This window comes from Apodemus sylvaticus, chromosome 4, assembly GCF_947179515.1.
Source record: "Apodemus sylvaticus chromosome 4, mApoSyl1.1, whole genome shotgun sequence".
NCBI lineage: Eukaryota > Metazoa > Chordata > Mammalia > Rodentia > Muridae > Apodemus > Apodemus sylvaticus.
Genome location: NC_067475.1, coordinates 41,001,455 through 41,017,310, shown reverse-complemented (window position 1 = coordinate 41,017,310; position 15,856 = coordinate 41,001,455). Strand labels below are relative to the sequence as shown.

Below are 15,856 nucleotides of genomic sequence, written 5' to 3'. Positions count from 1 at the left end.
AAAGGTTACTGCCCAAAAATAATATTTATAATTTAAGTCAAGAATTAAATTGATGTTTAAAACAGAGAATACACTATAGTGTATAGAAAGATTATAAATAATTTCAGGGGGCTGGAGAGATGGCTCAGAGGTAAGGAGCACTGACTGCTGTTCTGAGTTCAATTGTACTGAGTTCAATTCCCAGCAACCACATGGTAGCTCACAACCATCTGTAATGGGATCCGAGGCCCTCTTCTGGTGTGTCTAAAGATAGTGACAGTGTACTCATAAATAATTTCAGAATGTTTCTCTATTACAGGTATGACACTTTATGAGCTACACATTTGTTCAAGTTCCAACAGGAAAGGCTATGTAACAGTTTCTCTCAAAATTGGCTTCATAGATCTATTAATAATCCTGAAGAGAGAAGTACTAGAGAAATGACTCAGTGGGTGAAGTGTTTGCCACGAACACCTGACCACCTAAGTCCTGATTCAAAACTCACATAAGAGATGAACACCTAGAACAAGCACCTGTAATCTCAGCATGTTCCCCTCAGGAGATGAGAAACTGAGACCATAAACCACCAGAAGCTCGTGGGCCACTAGCTCAGACACAGCATGAACAGCAAGAGAGATACTATCTCAAATCCAGGGAGAATGTAAGAACTCACGTCCAAAGCTGCATGCCATGGCACCTGCACATGGAAACACAATCAAAACACATGCACAAGTGCACACACACACACACACACACACACACACACACACACATACACTCACTCACATATGTACACACATGTGTACACACACAGATACTTTCTTCACATAGGACGATATTGAAGAAACAGGAAGTCCCTTATCTCATTTTATAGATGTATAATTTGAAATATAAATTAAAAAGTCAACCTGTAAGAAGTGCTAGAAGTAAACAGATAAGAACACTTGTCTGAAATCAGTCCACACAATTCTCATAAAACTTTTTAAAGACACTAATTTCAATTCTAAGCCAAACAGCTGACAAAAATACAATTTTAAATTGATTATATAATTAAAATGATTGTAGCTAGCCTAATTTTCTTTTAAAAACATTCTTTACATGGTACTCCCTTCCATGCAATCAATTCTATATAAATTTGTTCAGATTCAAAATTTAACAATCTAATTAAGTATGTAAACTTACCTTACTAAGATTTGAATACAGATCAACTACACTGTTACAAAATTTTTCTACATCCTGTGTCAGCAGCTGGTCTGGATTTGCTATTCTGTTATCCAGGTTGCCCATTTTATAATAGGTGAAAGCTCTGAAACAGTAAATAGAAGGTGACTTCAGAACACGCGATTACAGAGACCATGCATATTCACATCCTACCCACAGTGTAAACGTTTACAAGCAGAGCAGTGTAGACATGCTAAGGACTGTCCTAACGTATACCAGCTATGGGGAAGTGAGCCCGGAGTAGGGAGGCTTGATTGCTAATGGAAGCACTGGGCCTACAGCCCACCACTGACAGGTCACTCCCAATGGACTCCTGATCAGAGAGCCATTTTCTTGAAATCCAATAAACAAGAAAATGTCTAATATCACAAACACTGCTGCCCAGGTTAAACATCTCTAGTTAAGAGTAGAGTTGCACTTACTGGAGATACTCCTCATAGAGGTGTCTAGTGAGCCTGACTCGGAAGCACAGTTTGAGCTCATTTAACCCATACTTCAAGAAGTTATTAACCAGAGAGATCTAAAACAAACAAGCGAGGATTATTGGTTTTGCTTCAACTTCTACTTACTGAATTGCAGTTTATTTCTCTATCAGTTGCTGTATCTACAAGTTCTGATTTTCATAACTCAGGCCATATTGCAAATCTGTTCTCTTGATTTAGATTTTATAGCTGCAAAACAACAAGCTGAGCCACATGTGCATAATGACCTCTGTCTGGCCTCTACCTGGAGCTTAACTTTAACATGTTATTCTGAGAGCCTTCTGGGTAATCAGAAATGCCAACCTTCCCAGTTTCTCCCCAGAAGGCTGCACAGTCCACATCCCGCATGTCTACCTCCGCTCTACCAACACTGCAGCCTAGACAGCGGCTTCCGGTCGCAGCCATGAAGCTTTGTTTTAAGGTATGAGCTTTACATGCTCATTCCAGATTATTCTAGAACCACTTTACTAGTCTATCTCACAATTCAATCAATCCTTCCAGTTTTATTTAAACTACTTTATTAAAAATGTTCTTATATGGTGTTTCCAGCCTTTGATTCCTGTCACTTATATTAGCTTTTCATTGAAAAGGTCTAAAAATTATGATGCCCACCCTTTATTACACTAGAATTAATTAGATTTCTCAAGGAAACTTCTCTTTTCTCCTCCCAAATCTGGACATTAAAAGTCTAATAGGGCCAAGAAAATAAAAATAAAGACCAAGGTAAGAAAACCACTTGGGTTTCAGGCTATATTAATTTCTACAATAATTCAGAGAATAGACTCTAGTTTAACAGAGATTCAAGTTACAATCATTTATGTTTTCAATCAACTGTTCCTGGATGATCTGCCCATTTTACTCCAATTTCACAATCTGGAAATGTTTTCAGTTGTCCCAAGAGGGAGAGGCACTATTGTCATTTAACAGAATGTGGTTAAACATGGAGAGACCTGGTCAGAAGGGAGCTAAAAGGAAAAGGAGAGAGAAAGGAAGGGAGGGGGAGAATGGGAAGAAAGCAGAGAGGAAGAAAAAAACAAAAAACAGAAAGAAAAACAACATATATGTATGTGTGTGTTACACACATACTAACATAAATAAAAACAAGCCAAACAAAATTTAAAGTATTCTATTAAGTGTAATGGTTTACAATAAAAAAAAATTAGAAGCTAAAATACAAAATTTAACACAACATTAGAATTTAGTATCACAAATCTAGTACAAATTCAAGATATAATGAGGTGTAAAGTTCTCTCAAAGAAGAGTTTGAAAGAAGTGCACTTACAAGAGGCATGGCAGCGATGAAGTTGAATAAGTATTTCTTGAAATCTTTACTGCTACGGCCAATGATGCCACTGCAAACCACCACATGCACGTGTTAGTTGCAAAAGGAGCCACATGTAACACAAGAAAACCTAGAGCTCTAAACCATTCTTGGGGATGCCTACTGAGTTATTAAGTGATAAGAAAAAGTGAAAAGAAATCTTACAAACATGTTTACAAGTTTTGAAACATTTTAACAACTTGCTTGAACTTGGCTACAGATGACTAGAAGAAGAAAAAGGTAACTACTGGACACAGATGTGCTGGGGCAGAACTGCGGAAGCAGAACATGTGCTCAGTGAGCATGTGTGAAACTCGGGAATTCTGGGATGTTACAGATTAAACCAAAGTAGTATTTGCTTGCATCCTTGATTCTCACTGGAAGTGAACCAGTTAGTGATGGTAGAAAGCCTACCTCAGCCAGCTGGAAAGGGCAGAGAGTAAGCAGTGTAGACTTTGTGGGCACAAGTTCTCGTTGCTACTACTCAATACTTTAACCAATAGAGTAGAGGCAACCAAGACAGCCTGACTAGACTCTAATAAAGCTTTGCCTTTTTAAAAAAAAAAAGGTATGGTATGTGCACACCTTTAATCCCAGCCCTCAGAGGCAGGCAGATTCTGTGAGTTTGAGGCCAGGCTGGTCTACATACTGAGATTCAGGTCAGTTAGGGCTACATACTGAGACCCTATCTTAAAAAGAAAAAAAAAAAAACTTAAGGTGAGTAATGAGCCCTAACCAGAGGGCTGACCGGCCAATCCTGAGGCTGGCTGGCACGCGAGAAGAATCTAAAGCAGTCTCAAAGCTCCGGGTCCCTCGACACAGTTCGACAAAAGCACTTCCTCCGTTATCTGCTTTTTGTCTGTTTTATGCATTTACCTACTTTTAAAATGCATATAAAGAATCTAAAATAAGAGTTCCACTACTTCATTCATGGGCTGGGGCTGGAGATGTGGCTCAGCCATGAGAGCACTGCTGCTTTTGCAGCATACATACAATAAAAATAAACTCTTAATAAGAGATTGAAAGCCATTATATGAGTATATATTGTGTGTGTGTGTGTGTGTTGTGTATGAGATCTTGTGTGATGTGACCACAAATCTTGTGTATAGTCATAGAATTTTCTTTTCAGAGAATTTTTATTAATATTCCCAAATGTAATTTTATAACTAGATATAGATATATTGTAAATATCTATATATTGAGACATGCATAATATTTATATTGAGAAACACTTCAGCAAGTAACTTGTTAGAACTCCCAAATAGCTGACTTGTATATGATAAGGAAGTAATTTATTTTTTTATGAGGGAGAAGGTAGGAAAATCTGAATTAAGCAAAGCTATCATCTTTACCAAAGATCTTTTCAAAGATTTTAATATATAAAAATCAAAAAGGGCTTTAGAGCATGCTCTATTTTCTTGACAAAACTTTTAGGAATTGTTATCGTATACTAATGGGAAAAAATATACAAATTTTCTTCAATTCTTGTTGAAAAAGAAATACTGGTCTTTAAAAAGCTGAATGACAAGGGAAAATGGAACAGTACAAAGATACTGCTTATAGCAATGATTCTATTTTAAACAAGAAGTAATTAGGGCACTGCCAAAAAAAAAAAAAAAAAAAAAAGCTTGTAAGTTTCAGCTAAAATTGAATCACAGTACAGAGCACGACGAGCTTCCGTGCTGCCCATGCTGTGAACCACTAAGACTGCATAGAGCATGCGGTGCTGCGCATGCCGCCCGCCCACCCACCCACCGCTTGCACTGTTTACCAGTGGAGTAGCTGCTATAAACTTAAAAAAGGATTCCTTGAATAAAGCCACACTTCTGCTTATTATCCCACTGCAAAAGAAAAATAGTAAAGAAAGAATAACCAAGTCACCATTACTCCCGAAGACTCGAGGACATTATGAAAGATGGCCTGGTACTCTAAAAGTAATGCTCATAACAAAATAGAAAACAATGCACGCATCTTTGCGGCTGGCCCGAGCAGCACAGTGAGGAGGACCCTCGCCCACACTGGCATCGCCAGTTTCACCCCTACAGATGACTGTGCCCATTCTACTTCTCAGCCATTACTAACAAATAAGCCTTAAATATGAAAAAGTAAAATACAGCACATTAATATCACTAACAAATCTCTTGGAACACTAAACCTACTACTTAGAAGGGCCAAAAAGGAAAAGACAAATTCATTCACAGTGTGACTTAATATTGAGTCAAAAAAATATTAATTTTTCAAATAAAATTGTCCTGCATTATTGTCCTGCCATATTTAAACTTTTTTTAACCAAGCAACTAATACATACTTTTACTTAACCAAGTGTCAAAGTCCCACATATGACTGAAGCTCAAACCCTGTACTGCATAGGAAGCTGTTTTAGTTACTTCCTAGTGGTATGAAGAGATGCTGTGACCAGAGAGGAGAATGGCAAAGGCTACTGAGACCTCAAAGACCACTCGCGGTGAAAAAATTACTAACATTTTGATTTTATTTTAGGCAGGGTCTTGCAACAGAATGCAGGCTGTCCCCAAATATGCTGTCCTCCTGCCTCAGCCTCCGTAAAGCTGGGATTACAGGTATATGCCATCACACACAACATCAACAGCAGAATTGTTTTCAATAAAATAAAACAAGAAAATTCGTAGAAAATAATTATTTTCAGTTTCAAAATTAAAATTTAAAACTGAATACTAGGCTAACAGAATCATAAATTGGCTTATGTCCATCATCATCAAATTACAAACCACCTAGTCTTGGCAATTAATTTTTTATGCTACTAAATATATAAGAAAATCAATTCAATAAAAAAATAGAAATACCTACTACATAAAATTGCTGAATTTATAATATCTGAAAGGAAAAATCTTTAAGAATATAATTTTTCATTTTATTCTTTAAGAGAAAAGTAATATTCAATTCTGTATCATTCTTTATGTGATTCTATCCAGATAATATAATATTTATATTAGGCATAAACTGTATATTTTTCCAGTACCATTTAAGAAAACTATACTAATTAGAGAGACACAAAGTTATCAATAAAATTATCAAGGAAAAAATGTGAAGCTTTACAAATCATATGGAAGGTTAGAAATGTCTTCTGGTTATCCATCATACTAAGGCCTCAAACTACTTGGGCTTATACCTTACATAAACAGCGAATGACCAAAAACTATCATTGCACATGCACACATATGCATACACTTAAGACTCCTATAGCCACCCTTCAACCTTAGAAGAGAGATCAACAAGCCTTAAGTGGCTTTTAAAGTCTTCACTCTTAAGTGTGAATTTACAGCCAAGAATCTCAAGCTGTTTAAGAAAATCTTTTAACATAAACAAGGACTGTTAAGGACACAGAAATAATACTGGGCACTAGTGACAAAACAAACAAAATAACTAAAAAAAAGGAACGGCTTCAGAAATTTAAAAAAAAAGTCCTTAATTCTAAGTATGTCTATTATAAAAATAAGAATCCCTAAAAATTTTAGTTCTTGGAAATAAAGTTACATAAAAGATTCTCTGGAAAGTTTGGAGAAAATTTCTAGGTAATAGAAGTAAAGTGTCAGATATGACAGGTGATTTTTAAACCTTGCTGCAAATTACAATCACCTGATTAGCTGTCACTGTCTCAAACAGTGACAGCTAATTGAACCAGTAATCCTGAGTGAGGCCCAGGCATCAGTGATTAAGATGTTACAGATGATTCTGCATCCTGCAGCCACACTGAGAACTAAAAGCTGCAGAGTGACACTTTCAAAGTCTAACGACAAGTGATTTTCAATTGGAATGCATAGACACAGCTCAGTTATCACTGAAGTGTAAGCAGAGAAAGGCATTTTCAGATTCATAAGGGCTCAAACTTTTACTGTCCCTTCTCAGAAAAAGACGATGTCTACCAAAATGAGAAAGTAAACAGGGAAATATAGCAGAAAAAAAATTCAGGGATACAGGAAACTAGAGGCACGGGATGGGGTGAAAACAGAAATGCAAAATTAAAACTACAAAGTTTTGTGCAAGTGTGTACTTGGCAATATTACATTATATATACTGTGGAGACTTTACATTATATATACTGTGGAGACTCTGCAGCACTGTGAAGACCCTGGAGCTGAGTCCAAACAGCGGGCAAACAAAAACCTGTAATTACTTACTAAAAGGCAGAACAAGCAAGGAGCTGTGCACAGGGGCAACGACAAAGCCCAGCCTGTCGCTCAGCTCCAACAACACGGATCACATAACCAATAAACCCTGACTCTTCAGAATGCCACCAAGGAGACGAACACAAGCACTTCTCTCCTTCCACAGTAGGGAACAAACCCAGAGCCTTCAAAGAAGATGCACATCCCCTCAGGGAGTGCTCAATTTAAAGCCTACATAATCTACCCATACATGTTTACATAGGGCTTTTATCTTCAGCAAATATCCCTTTTCGCTTTCCTATACAAATGAGCCAAAAATCATGGGCATAAAGCATGCTTCCTACAGATCAAGGATTAGAAATGAAAAACATTATTTTAAAAGATTTCAAAAGTGTGGGTACATTATCTAGAAAGTTACCTTAGATTATTTATTTTAATACATATATGATAAAAACACTGCGCCATGAAACAGAATTCCAATAAAAATGTTCACCTTATCATTAGTATTATACTATTAAATTAACAGACAAATGAGTGTTGCAACAATCTGAAATATCCCAACCTCCATTTTTCAACTTTAAATCCAAAAATTTCAATTGTAATGATTAAGATAATGTTGGAAATATAATAAAAAAAACATGAAAAAATTAACTTTAGAATCAAAAAGTCTGTTTTTCTCTTGTAATACTGCTCACTACATGACTCACCAAATGTTTTGATATTTTCCTCCAAATTATCTTTTTTTTTAAAGATTTATTTATTTATTTATTTTACGTATGTGAGTACACCATTGCTCTCTTCAGACACACCAGAAGAGGGCATCAGACCTCATTACAGATGGTTGTGAGTCACCATGTGGTTGCTGGGAATTGAACTCAGGACCTCTGGAAGAGCTAACAATGCTGTTAACTGCTGAGCCATCTCTCCAGCCCCCCAAATTATCTTACTAATTTTAGACACTAAGAGTTGCCTGCTCTCTTAAGCTTCTGTAATAGCACCTGTTACACTACACTTTAATTTTTGGGTTACTTGTCTTTACCCCTTTACAGAATGTCTCCTGTTCACTGGTATAGATCCCTGCCATCACATATCACAGTGCCTGACACAAGATTAAAAAAAAAAAAACTGTTTATATAGATGAACAAACACATAACTGGACTTCAGTACTTTTTATCTACCCTCCCCTGTTTTTTTTTGCTTATAACAACAACACTTAAATACAAGGCAAACTACTATTTCACACAAGAAAAAAGGGAATCAACAAGTACCTTTCAATCAGTGTCCCATTTTGAATCATCCAAACATCACAGTATGTTCGCGATACCAGCATAACAGCAATAAGTATCAAATAGCCTGTCTAAAATAAACCAGTAGAGTAAACTAAATACATATCAGAATGTTAAAAGAAACAGTAACTTGGTGAAGAAATTTCAGAGTTTTATTCTAACAATATTTATTAACATCTTTTGTGTGTTTTATCTATAATAAATTTTAACAGAGCTTAAAGGGAACTTAAAATTATAACGTATATGTCAAAGGCCTTATAGAGCACTTAACTAATGATCTCATTTAGGATTCAAAGGCAAGTCAAGTAATTTTTGGAAACTAGATAGGTAACTTAAGATTTTCTTATATATTTTTAATATGCTACTTTAATAAAGAACATTGGCAATGATTACTGTATTAACTAAACAACAAGCGATGAAGTTTAACATTTTGTCCAGACAGAGTAAATGAGCTTCAACCTCTTGAATATCTCTGATGCCGTCCGGATTTTCTCAGGGCTTTCAACTTGAGCTTTTAAGGCAAAAGTTATACAAAAGAAGAAACAAATTTAGTCAAGCAGCACTCTGTGGAAAAGAGAGGAAGGGGAGGTCTACAATAGTGAAAATAGCTGTGTCTGAGAACACAGTAAACACACCGAGGGACAGGAGAGGACTGCGGCTAAGGGAAAAGACGGAAAGCCGTGAAGCAGCAGGTGCTGACCCAGCGGTGCCACACAGCCAGTAATTATCATACACGTCACTAGGGCAGATGGTGCTAGAAAGTGACCAGTGTGGGATGTTACACCATCAATACTGGAGACAATTTAGACATATTTAATAGTCTTCTTTATCTGCATAAAAACACTTTATCTGAATTGCTAGGACTGATCTTTCTAAATAGTCATGAATAAGAAAAGTTGAACATTTAGTATTATAATTCTGAAGACTTACCTCTTTGCAAAATGTTCTAGGGACCATAATTTTTAGGATCTGTGAGAGCCTTGATAAAAACACCTTGTCCACCACAGCTCGCTCTTTCTTTCCTTCTTTCTACATGTGGAGAGGAAAAAGCCTTTTAAGATGGTAGCTACAGCAAAGGCATCTTTAAAGAGCCTCGGTTCAGAGAGCTGCAATGATGCAGTGAGCACAGCACCACACATGTAAGGGACTGCAACAGATGACAGCGATCACAGGGCCACGTTTCCTGTCACTGCAGACAACTATTAAGATGGACACCTGGATTTACAGCGCACCCTTGAGCAGCTCTCCGTATGCAAACAGAATTACCTAACAAGTGAAAAGAGACTAGCTCTCTGAGAGAGTAAAGGCAGGTGACAAAGCCTGTCTCCACACTCAAGGGACAAGGCAGCCAGTGTGGCTGGAGCTCTGCGGAGCACAGGGAAGAAAGGACCAAGCATCTACTGACTTAGTTTATCTTCTGCAGTGATAGGGTCGAATCCAAGACTTCAGGCATGGTTGGCATGGATGCCCCCACCAATACACACACACTACTGTCCTGAACCCTGCACCTTTTTAATAAATAGAAACCTTTTTTAAAAATCCTAAACATGATTGTCCCTAATTTTAAGAAATGTCTGCTGGGCCGGGCGGTGGTGCACACCTGTAATCCCAGCACTCTGGGAGGCAGAGGCAGGCGGATTTCTGAGTTTGAAGCCAGTCTGGTCTACAGAGTGAGTTCCAGGACAGCCAGGGCTACACAGAGAAACCCTGTCTCCAAAAAAACAAAAACAAAAACAAAAACAACCAACCAAACAAACAAAAAACCCAACTTTTGCTGGGCAGTGGTGGCCCACACCTTTAATCCCAACACTCTGGAAGTAAAGGCAAGCGAATCTCTTGAGTTTTAGGCCAGCCTGGTCTACAGAGAGTTCCAGGACAGCTGGGGCTACACAGAGAAACCCTGTCTAGAAAAAACAAAAAAGAAAAAAAAAACAGTAACCTTTCTGAGTTACCAGATTTATCACTTAATGTTTTCAACATATAATCTGTGGATTCTTATAAATTCCTAAGCTCCTTACCATATTCAATTCATTCCTAATAAGGGGAACACAGACACAAGTAAATTAAGAAGTAATTACACGATCAACAAGCCAGAGTCATGAGAAAGAGTAATTTGGGCAGGGAGACACAGAAAGATCTCCACACTGAAAGTGACAAAGTGGAGAAAGGACAAAGGACAGCAGACCTGCATGCACACACCCAGGGCCGGAAGGACAGTGGAGGGCACACACCCAGGGCCGGAAGGACACTGGAGGGCACACACCCAGGGCCGGAAGGACACTGGAGGGCACCCTCAGCATCAAGACGCTGGAGAAAGAACAGGAATGACAAAAGGCAGGGGTACCTACACAGGACTGGGCTAAAGGACATACAAGGGTCACAAATTCATTGTCAGGACAGAGATTTGAGATAAGATAATGGCTTCTCCCTTAGAGATTTGTTTTCAAGGTGCAAGAAAACAGAGCACAACCCTCTACAAAGATGAGGACAAAGTGGCAACTCCGGCTTTTGGTAGTATTTGCTTCCTTTACTATCCTTAGCCTGGGAGACTATGAAAGACAAACTCCAGGCTCCTCCAGAACACATCCTTGCCAGCCCCTGCCAGACCCCCAGCCAACCATGAGGTGAACAGAGAACCATCTCCCTCGAGTTGTCCTTCTAAATCCATCCCTCTCTTAAAACATTTCTAGTAGGTCAGGCATAGTGGTGTCTATCTCTAAACTCAATACCCAGGAGGCAGAGGTAGATAGACCTCTGTGGTTCAGTGCCAGCCTGGACTATAAAGCAAGTTCCAGGCCAGCCAAGGCTACAAATGGAGACCTTGTCTCAAAGAAAAGAGAGGGGGTGGGGTGGGAGAGAGTGGCCTTAATGGAGAAATGTAAGTTTTACTACAATTGGATAGTCACCGTGGACAAAGAGACAGACAGACCAAACTAGAGAGAAGGGGCGGGGCTTAAGGGATATAACCAGGTAATAGTCACTTTGGTACTTATTAATAAGTCAATTCCAGAAATAATTCTAAGAAAGAAAACGAAGGCAAATTAAACTTGTATGTAATAGCCTGTATGGTAATATACACTAGGTATAAGAATTATATCCAAAACTATACTAAGTACAGATATTAAAAGCAAATAAATTGGCACAGGGACAAATAGCATTTATTTGAGAAAAAAAAAACTGTCAACTTAGTTACTACATAGCCCCAATTCCATACTAAGTCATAGACCATCCAATAAACATATCTATCTGCCTCAAAACTGGTACATTTGGGGCAGGAGAGATGGCTCAGGGGTTAAGAGCACTGGCTGCTCTTCCAGAGGTCCTGAGTTCAATCCCAGCAACCACGTGGTGGCTCACAACCATCTGTAATGGGAACTGATGCCCATTCTGGTGTGTCTGAAGACAGTGTGCTCACATGCATTAAATAAATAAATCTTAAAAAAAAACCCTGGTACATTCACAGCTGCATATTTTGTAAGCTTTGTGCTTATGTTAACAATGTAAAAATCCCTTAGGGTGCTATAACCCACAAAACAGAATACTACTCAGCACCAAAAGGATAAAATATGGTTATGGTAACAACATGAAGAAACCCTGAAAACACCATGCTAAGTGAAAGGCCTACGGGAACACACACATTGAATGACTGTATTAATGTTAAATGCCCAGAGCAGGCAAATGAACAGACAAACAGTAGATGAGCGGTTGCCAGGGGTCGGGATATGGTAGTAACAAGGAGTAAGTGCTACTAGGGCATGAGATTAAGGGGAGGGAGTGAACTTAAAAAACTTCTGTTAAGTTGTTGCTCCTTTTATTGCTATTTTATGTGGCTGGCTTTAAGAAGAACAACATTCCTTTAATTCTGACTGAAAAGCACAAGCTGACCAGGTCGTCATTTGAGCCACAAGGACAGTCAAGGTCACCGCCTGTTTCTCCTATGCTGTAGTAAATCAGTGCGAGCTCATCACCACTATCACTCTCTAGGTGAGCTAAGGAATATGAAGAGGTAAGTTGTCTTTAAACTTACAGGTACAATAGACATATACATGGTTCTGAAAATAATTTACTTTGTTAACCCTGAGATACAACAATATACTAAGACCATTATTTTAAAGGAACAGTTCCTTATAAGACCAAACTAACTCCTAGACCATGAGGTTGGTTTAGCTTTTTCTTTTTTCTTTTCCTTTTCTCCTTCACTGACCAAATGTCCACCATGATGCTTCAATAGAAAGGTGGATGGCATGAATATGAAAGCTACTATGTGCAAGGTGCTACATCTAGAACCTGGGGGACCAGAGTGATCACTATTCCAATTAAATCACGAGGTAACATCACAACACAGTGGGGTGTAGCACTGAGACTCCATTAAGTTTCTATTTGGATGGTCAGAGGTTCCACACTGCCTCCATCTTTTCATTGTGTTTCTGTCAGCTCCGTGACAGAAAGGGGAACTTTCGGACTCCAGCAGCTTCAGTGCCTGTCCATATCTCCCAGATCCTCCATTTTGAAGGCAAGTTCAACCTTGGAATTGTCTTTCTGGATCTCAAGGTTCACCACAGCACTAGTGTAATTATCTTTAATGTAGAACTTTTTATAAGCCAAGTAACCAAGCGTAACTTTCCCAGCAGCAAATGCAGCAGCTGCGATCCACTCAGCTGGCAAACTGAGTCGGGGCTGAGGCACATGGTGCGGCTGCAGGAGTGTGTGGCAGGGCACTCAGTCTGGCACTGGGGACTGTGGAGATTCACCTGGGCAAGGCGCACCTCAGGGCTCACTTGGTACTACCAATAAGAGAGTGATGACAGCCATTCGATTCTATGATAAGTATGCTAATAACTATTGGACTAAATAATAACTAAAATTCTGACTGAAACATTGAATATTTAAAATAAGGAGTATAAATAAAGCTACTATTTAAAAAATCAATTGGTGAATACATTATTAGAGGATCTGTTATCAGAAAGATTAAAAGATACCTATAGATTATAATTTACCAATAACAATGTGAACAATAGTTATAACTAAAGTAATAATATCAGTTAGGCTAAATATTAGCAATATGGTGTTCACATCAACTAATTTAACACTGTTGATGTACTTTATTGTAGTTAAAAACCTCCTTTGCATGAAATTCTTAGGCAAATGGATGGAGCTGGAGAACATCATACTAAGTGAGGTAACCCAGTCTCAAAAGATCAATCATGGTATGCACTCACTAATAAGTGGATATTAGCTTGGAAAACTGGAATATGCAAAACATAATCCACACTTCAAATGAGGTACAAGAAGAACGGAGGAGTGGCCCCTAGTTCTGGAAAGACCCAGTGTAGCAGTATAAGACAAATCCAGAACAGGGAAGTGGGAAGGGATGGGTGGGAGAACAGAGGGAGGGAAGGGGGCTTATGTGACTTTCGGGGAATGGGGGACCAGAAAAGGGGAAATCATTTGAAATGTAAATAAAAAATATATCGAATAAAAAAAAACAAAACAAAAACCTCCTTTGGGTAACTACACTCTATTTTAAGAACAATGTCTAAAGAAATGCTAGGATAGGTCCAGAGGCATGTATACAAAAATTTTAAAAGATAAAAACGATATGATATCATAAATATTTAAAGAAAACATTTCTATTCACAGTCGTACACATGTTAAAGCCTGCATAAGGAGGCTAAGGCAGGAGGAAAAGGGTTGAAGGCCAGCTTAGACTGTACACATAGTGAGATCCTGTCTCAGTAAAAGGGAGAAGACAAGGCAACATGGGCAGCACATCATCACGGGCTAAACCTAGCAGAGTTAGTAACTGTCTCCTCAGAAGACTGTTTTCAATGAACAGATACAAGTAATACCAGAAGACACTAGGCAAGACAGAGAATTCCTGTATGTAGTCAAATGGAAGTGAGATTTTAAAACTTGTGTTCTAACTCTAAAATTCTATTTTACCCAACAAAACTGATTAAATGCAAATCACCCCCCAAAGTAGGTCATTCGAAAATTTTACCTCATTATTCTGTAATGGCGGTTTTCCACTTTTCTTACTGCAAAATAAATAAATAAATAAATAAATAAATAAATAAGCAAGCTTTACTTTATTTGTTATATGCTTCTATAATTAAAGTTATTCTAAGATGTCAAAAAACATAAAATTCTCCAAATGGTTATTTTCCTTTTTCATAACCAAGTGGCAAAATTCACCCATTAAGAATAGTTCATATCCTTTTGGAACCAGGACAGCAGAGGGGCAAGATGTAACTGCTAGAGTTTCCTAGTATCATGGCGGATCTCAAGGATTCACCACCAGAGGAATCAGATTTTAATAAGTCTTACAAGATTAGGTTTTAGTTGTTACGCCCAGAGACTGAGTTACCATTATTCCTGAACCAAGTCTGTGTTGTTTTTCTCCTCGAGGCAGCCCGTCTGGGTTCAAGAGAGAAGGTTCTGGATCCCTCAGAGCAAAATTTGATCATTCAGAAGGACCCAGCAAACCTACAACACTCACAGTGCAATTCCTTAGTGAGGGAAATATCCTCTCAGGACTAAATAATGAGCTTGTGAGTACTGGCTACAGACTTTCTCTAGGAAAGAAGCCACTGGACCATACTTAGCAGGTTGCTGATGGACCCAGAATGCAGTTTTCTCAAGGGAACAGAGCGCACCTGCCACTCTGCATTACCTTCCAAACACTATTTTTGCTTGTATGATGTCTTTCAAATTTGCTCTTTGGACTGGACCATAGTTAGCAGGTTGCTGATGGACCCAAAATGCAGTTTTCTCAAGGGAACAGAGCGCACCTGCCACTCTGCATTACCTTTCCAAACACTATTTTTGCTTGTATGATGTCTTTCAAATTTGCTCTTTGAAAGCTACTACAAACATTAAATTGCACTTTCAAAATGTCAATGAAAGAAATAGCACTGAAATGACCAGTAAATGATCAAATGTAATATTCTTTACAGAATATTGGACATTTATTCAAATTGTCACTAAAATGAAGTCTATTATCTTCAGTGTTTGTGTTCTTAAAAAGGTTAGAATGTAGTAACAAGCCTGAAATTTCAGAAGAGCAAGCACAAAAGTTATTTAGCTTTCCATAAGTATTTAGACTTAAGAGTTACCTTTGAAGTTCTGCAAATTCCATGTTGAATAAATATAAACAGAAAATGAAGTTTTAGGCTTTGAATGTTAACTCAGAACTCAATCTGATTGAGTTATGTGCCATAAGGTAATCAGACCAAAGTCCTAGTTGTATGCAAACAAAAAAAAGTCCCTATACTTTGATTCTCATAAGCGTATTAATAAACTGTAAATGGTGTTTTATATGATCTTTTGAAATTCTCAAGTGCAATGTGTTTTAAAATAAGCTTGCAAAGGACAGCAGAAAAATGTATGCAGTTAATTAACCTTATACAGTTGTGATCATTT

At 38.0% G+C, this 15,856-nt stretch overlaps 1 protein-coding gene across 3 annotated transcripts in view; it reads right to left on the bottom strand.

Moving 5' to 3' along the window:
• The window catches only part of Abcd3 (ATP binding cassette subfamily D member 3), a 53,594-nt gene that overhangs the window by 20,427 nt on the left and 17,311 nt on the right, over positions 1-15,856 (bottom strand). For all 3 annotated transcript variants that reach the window (XR_007977419.1, XM_052179324.1, XM_052179325.1), the window contains exons 2-7: positions 14,436-14,472; positions 9,365-9,463; positions 8,417-8,505; positions 2,965-3,034; positions 1,623-1,720; positions 1,162-1,285 (exon numbers count right to left, since the gene is read on the bottom strand). Coding sequence is in view for 2 of the 3 variants with exons in the window: in XM_052179324.1 (XP_052035284.1) it covers positions 1,162-1,285; positions 1,623-1,720; positions 2,965-3,034; positions 8,417-8,505; positions 9,365-9,463; positions 14,436-14,472 (517 nt within the window). In the remaining variant the exon portion in view is untranslated. The remainder of the gene's footprint in view (positions 1-1,161; positions 1,286-1,622; positions 1,721-2,964; positions 3,035-8,416; positions 8,506-9,364; positions 9,464-14,435; positions 14,473-15,856) is intronic.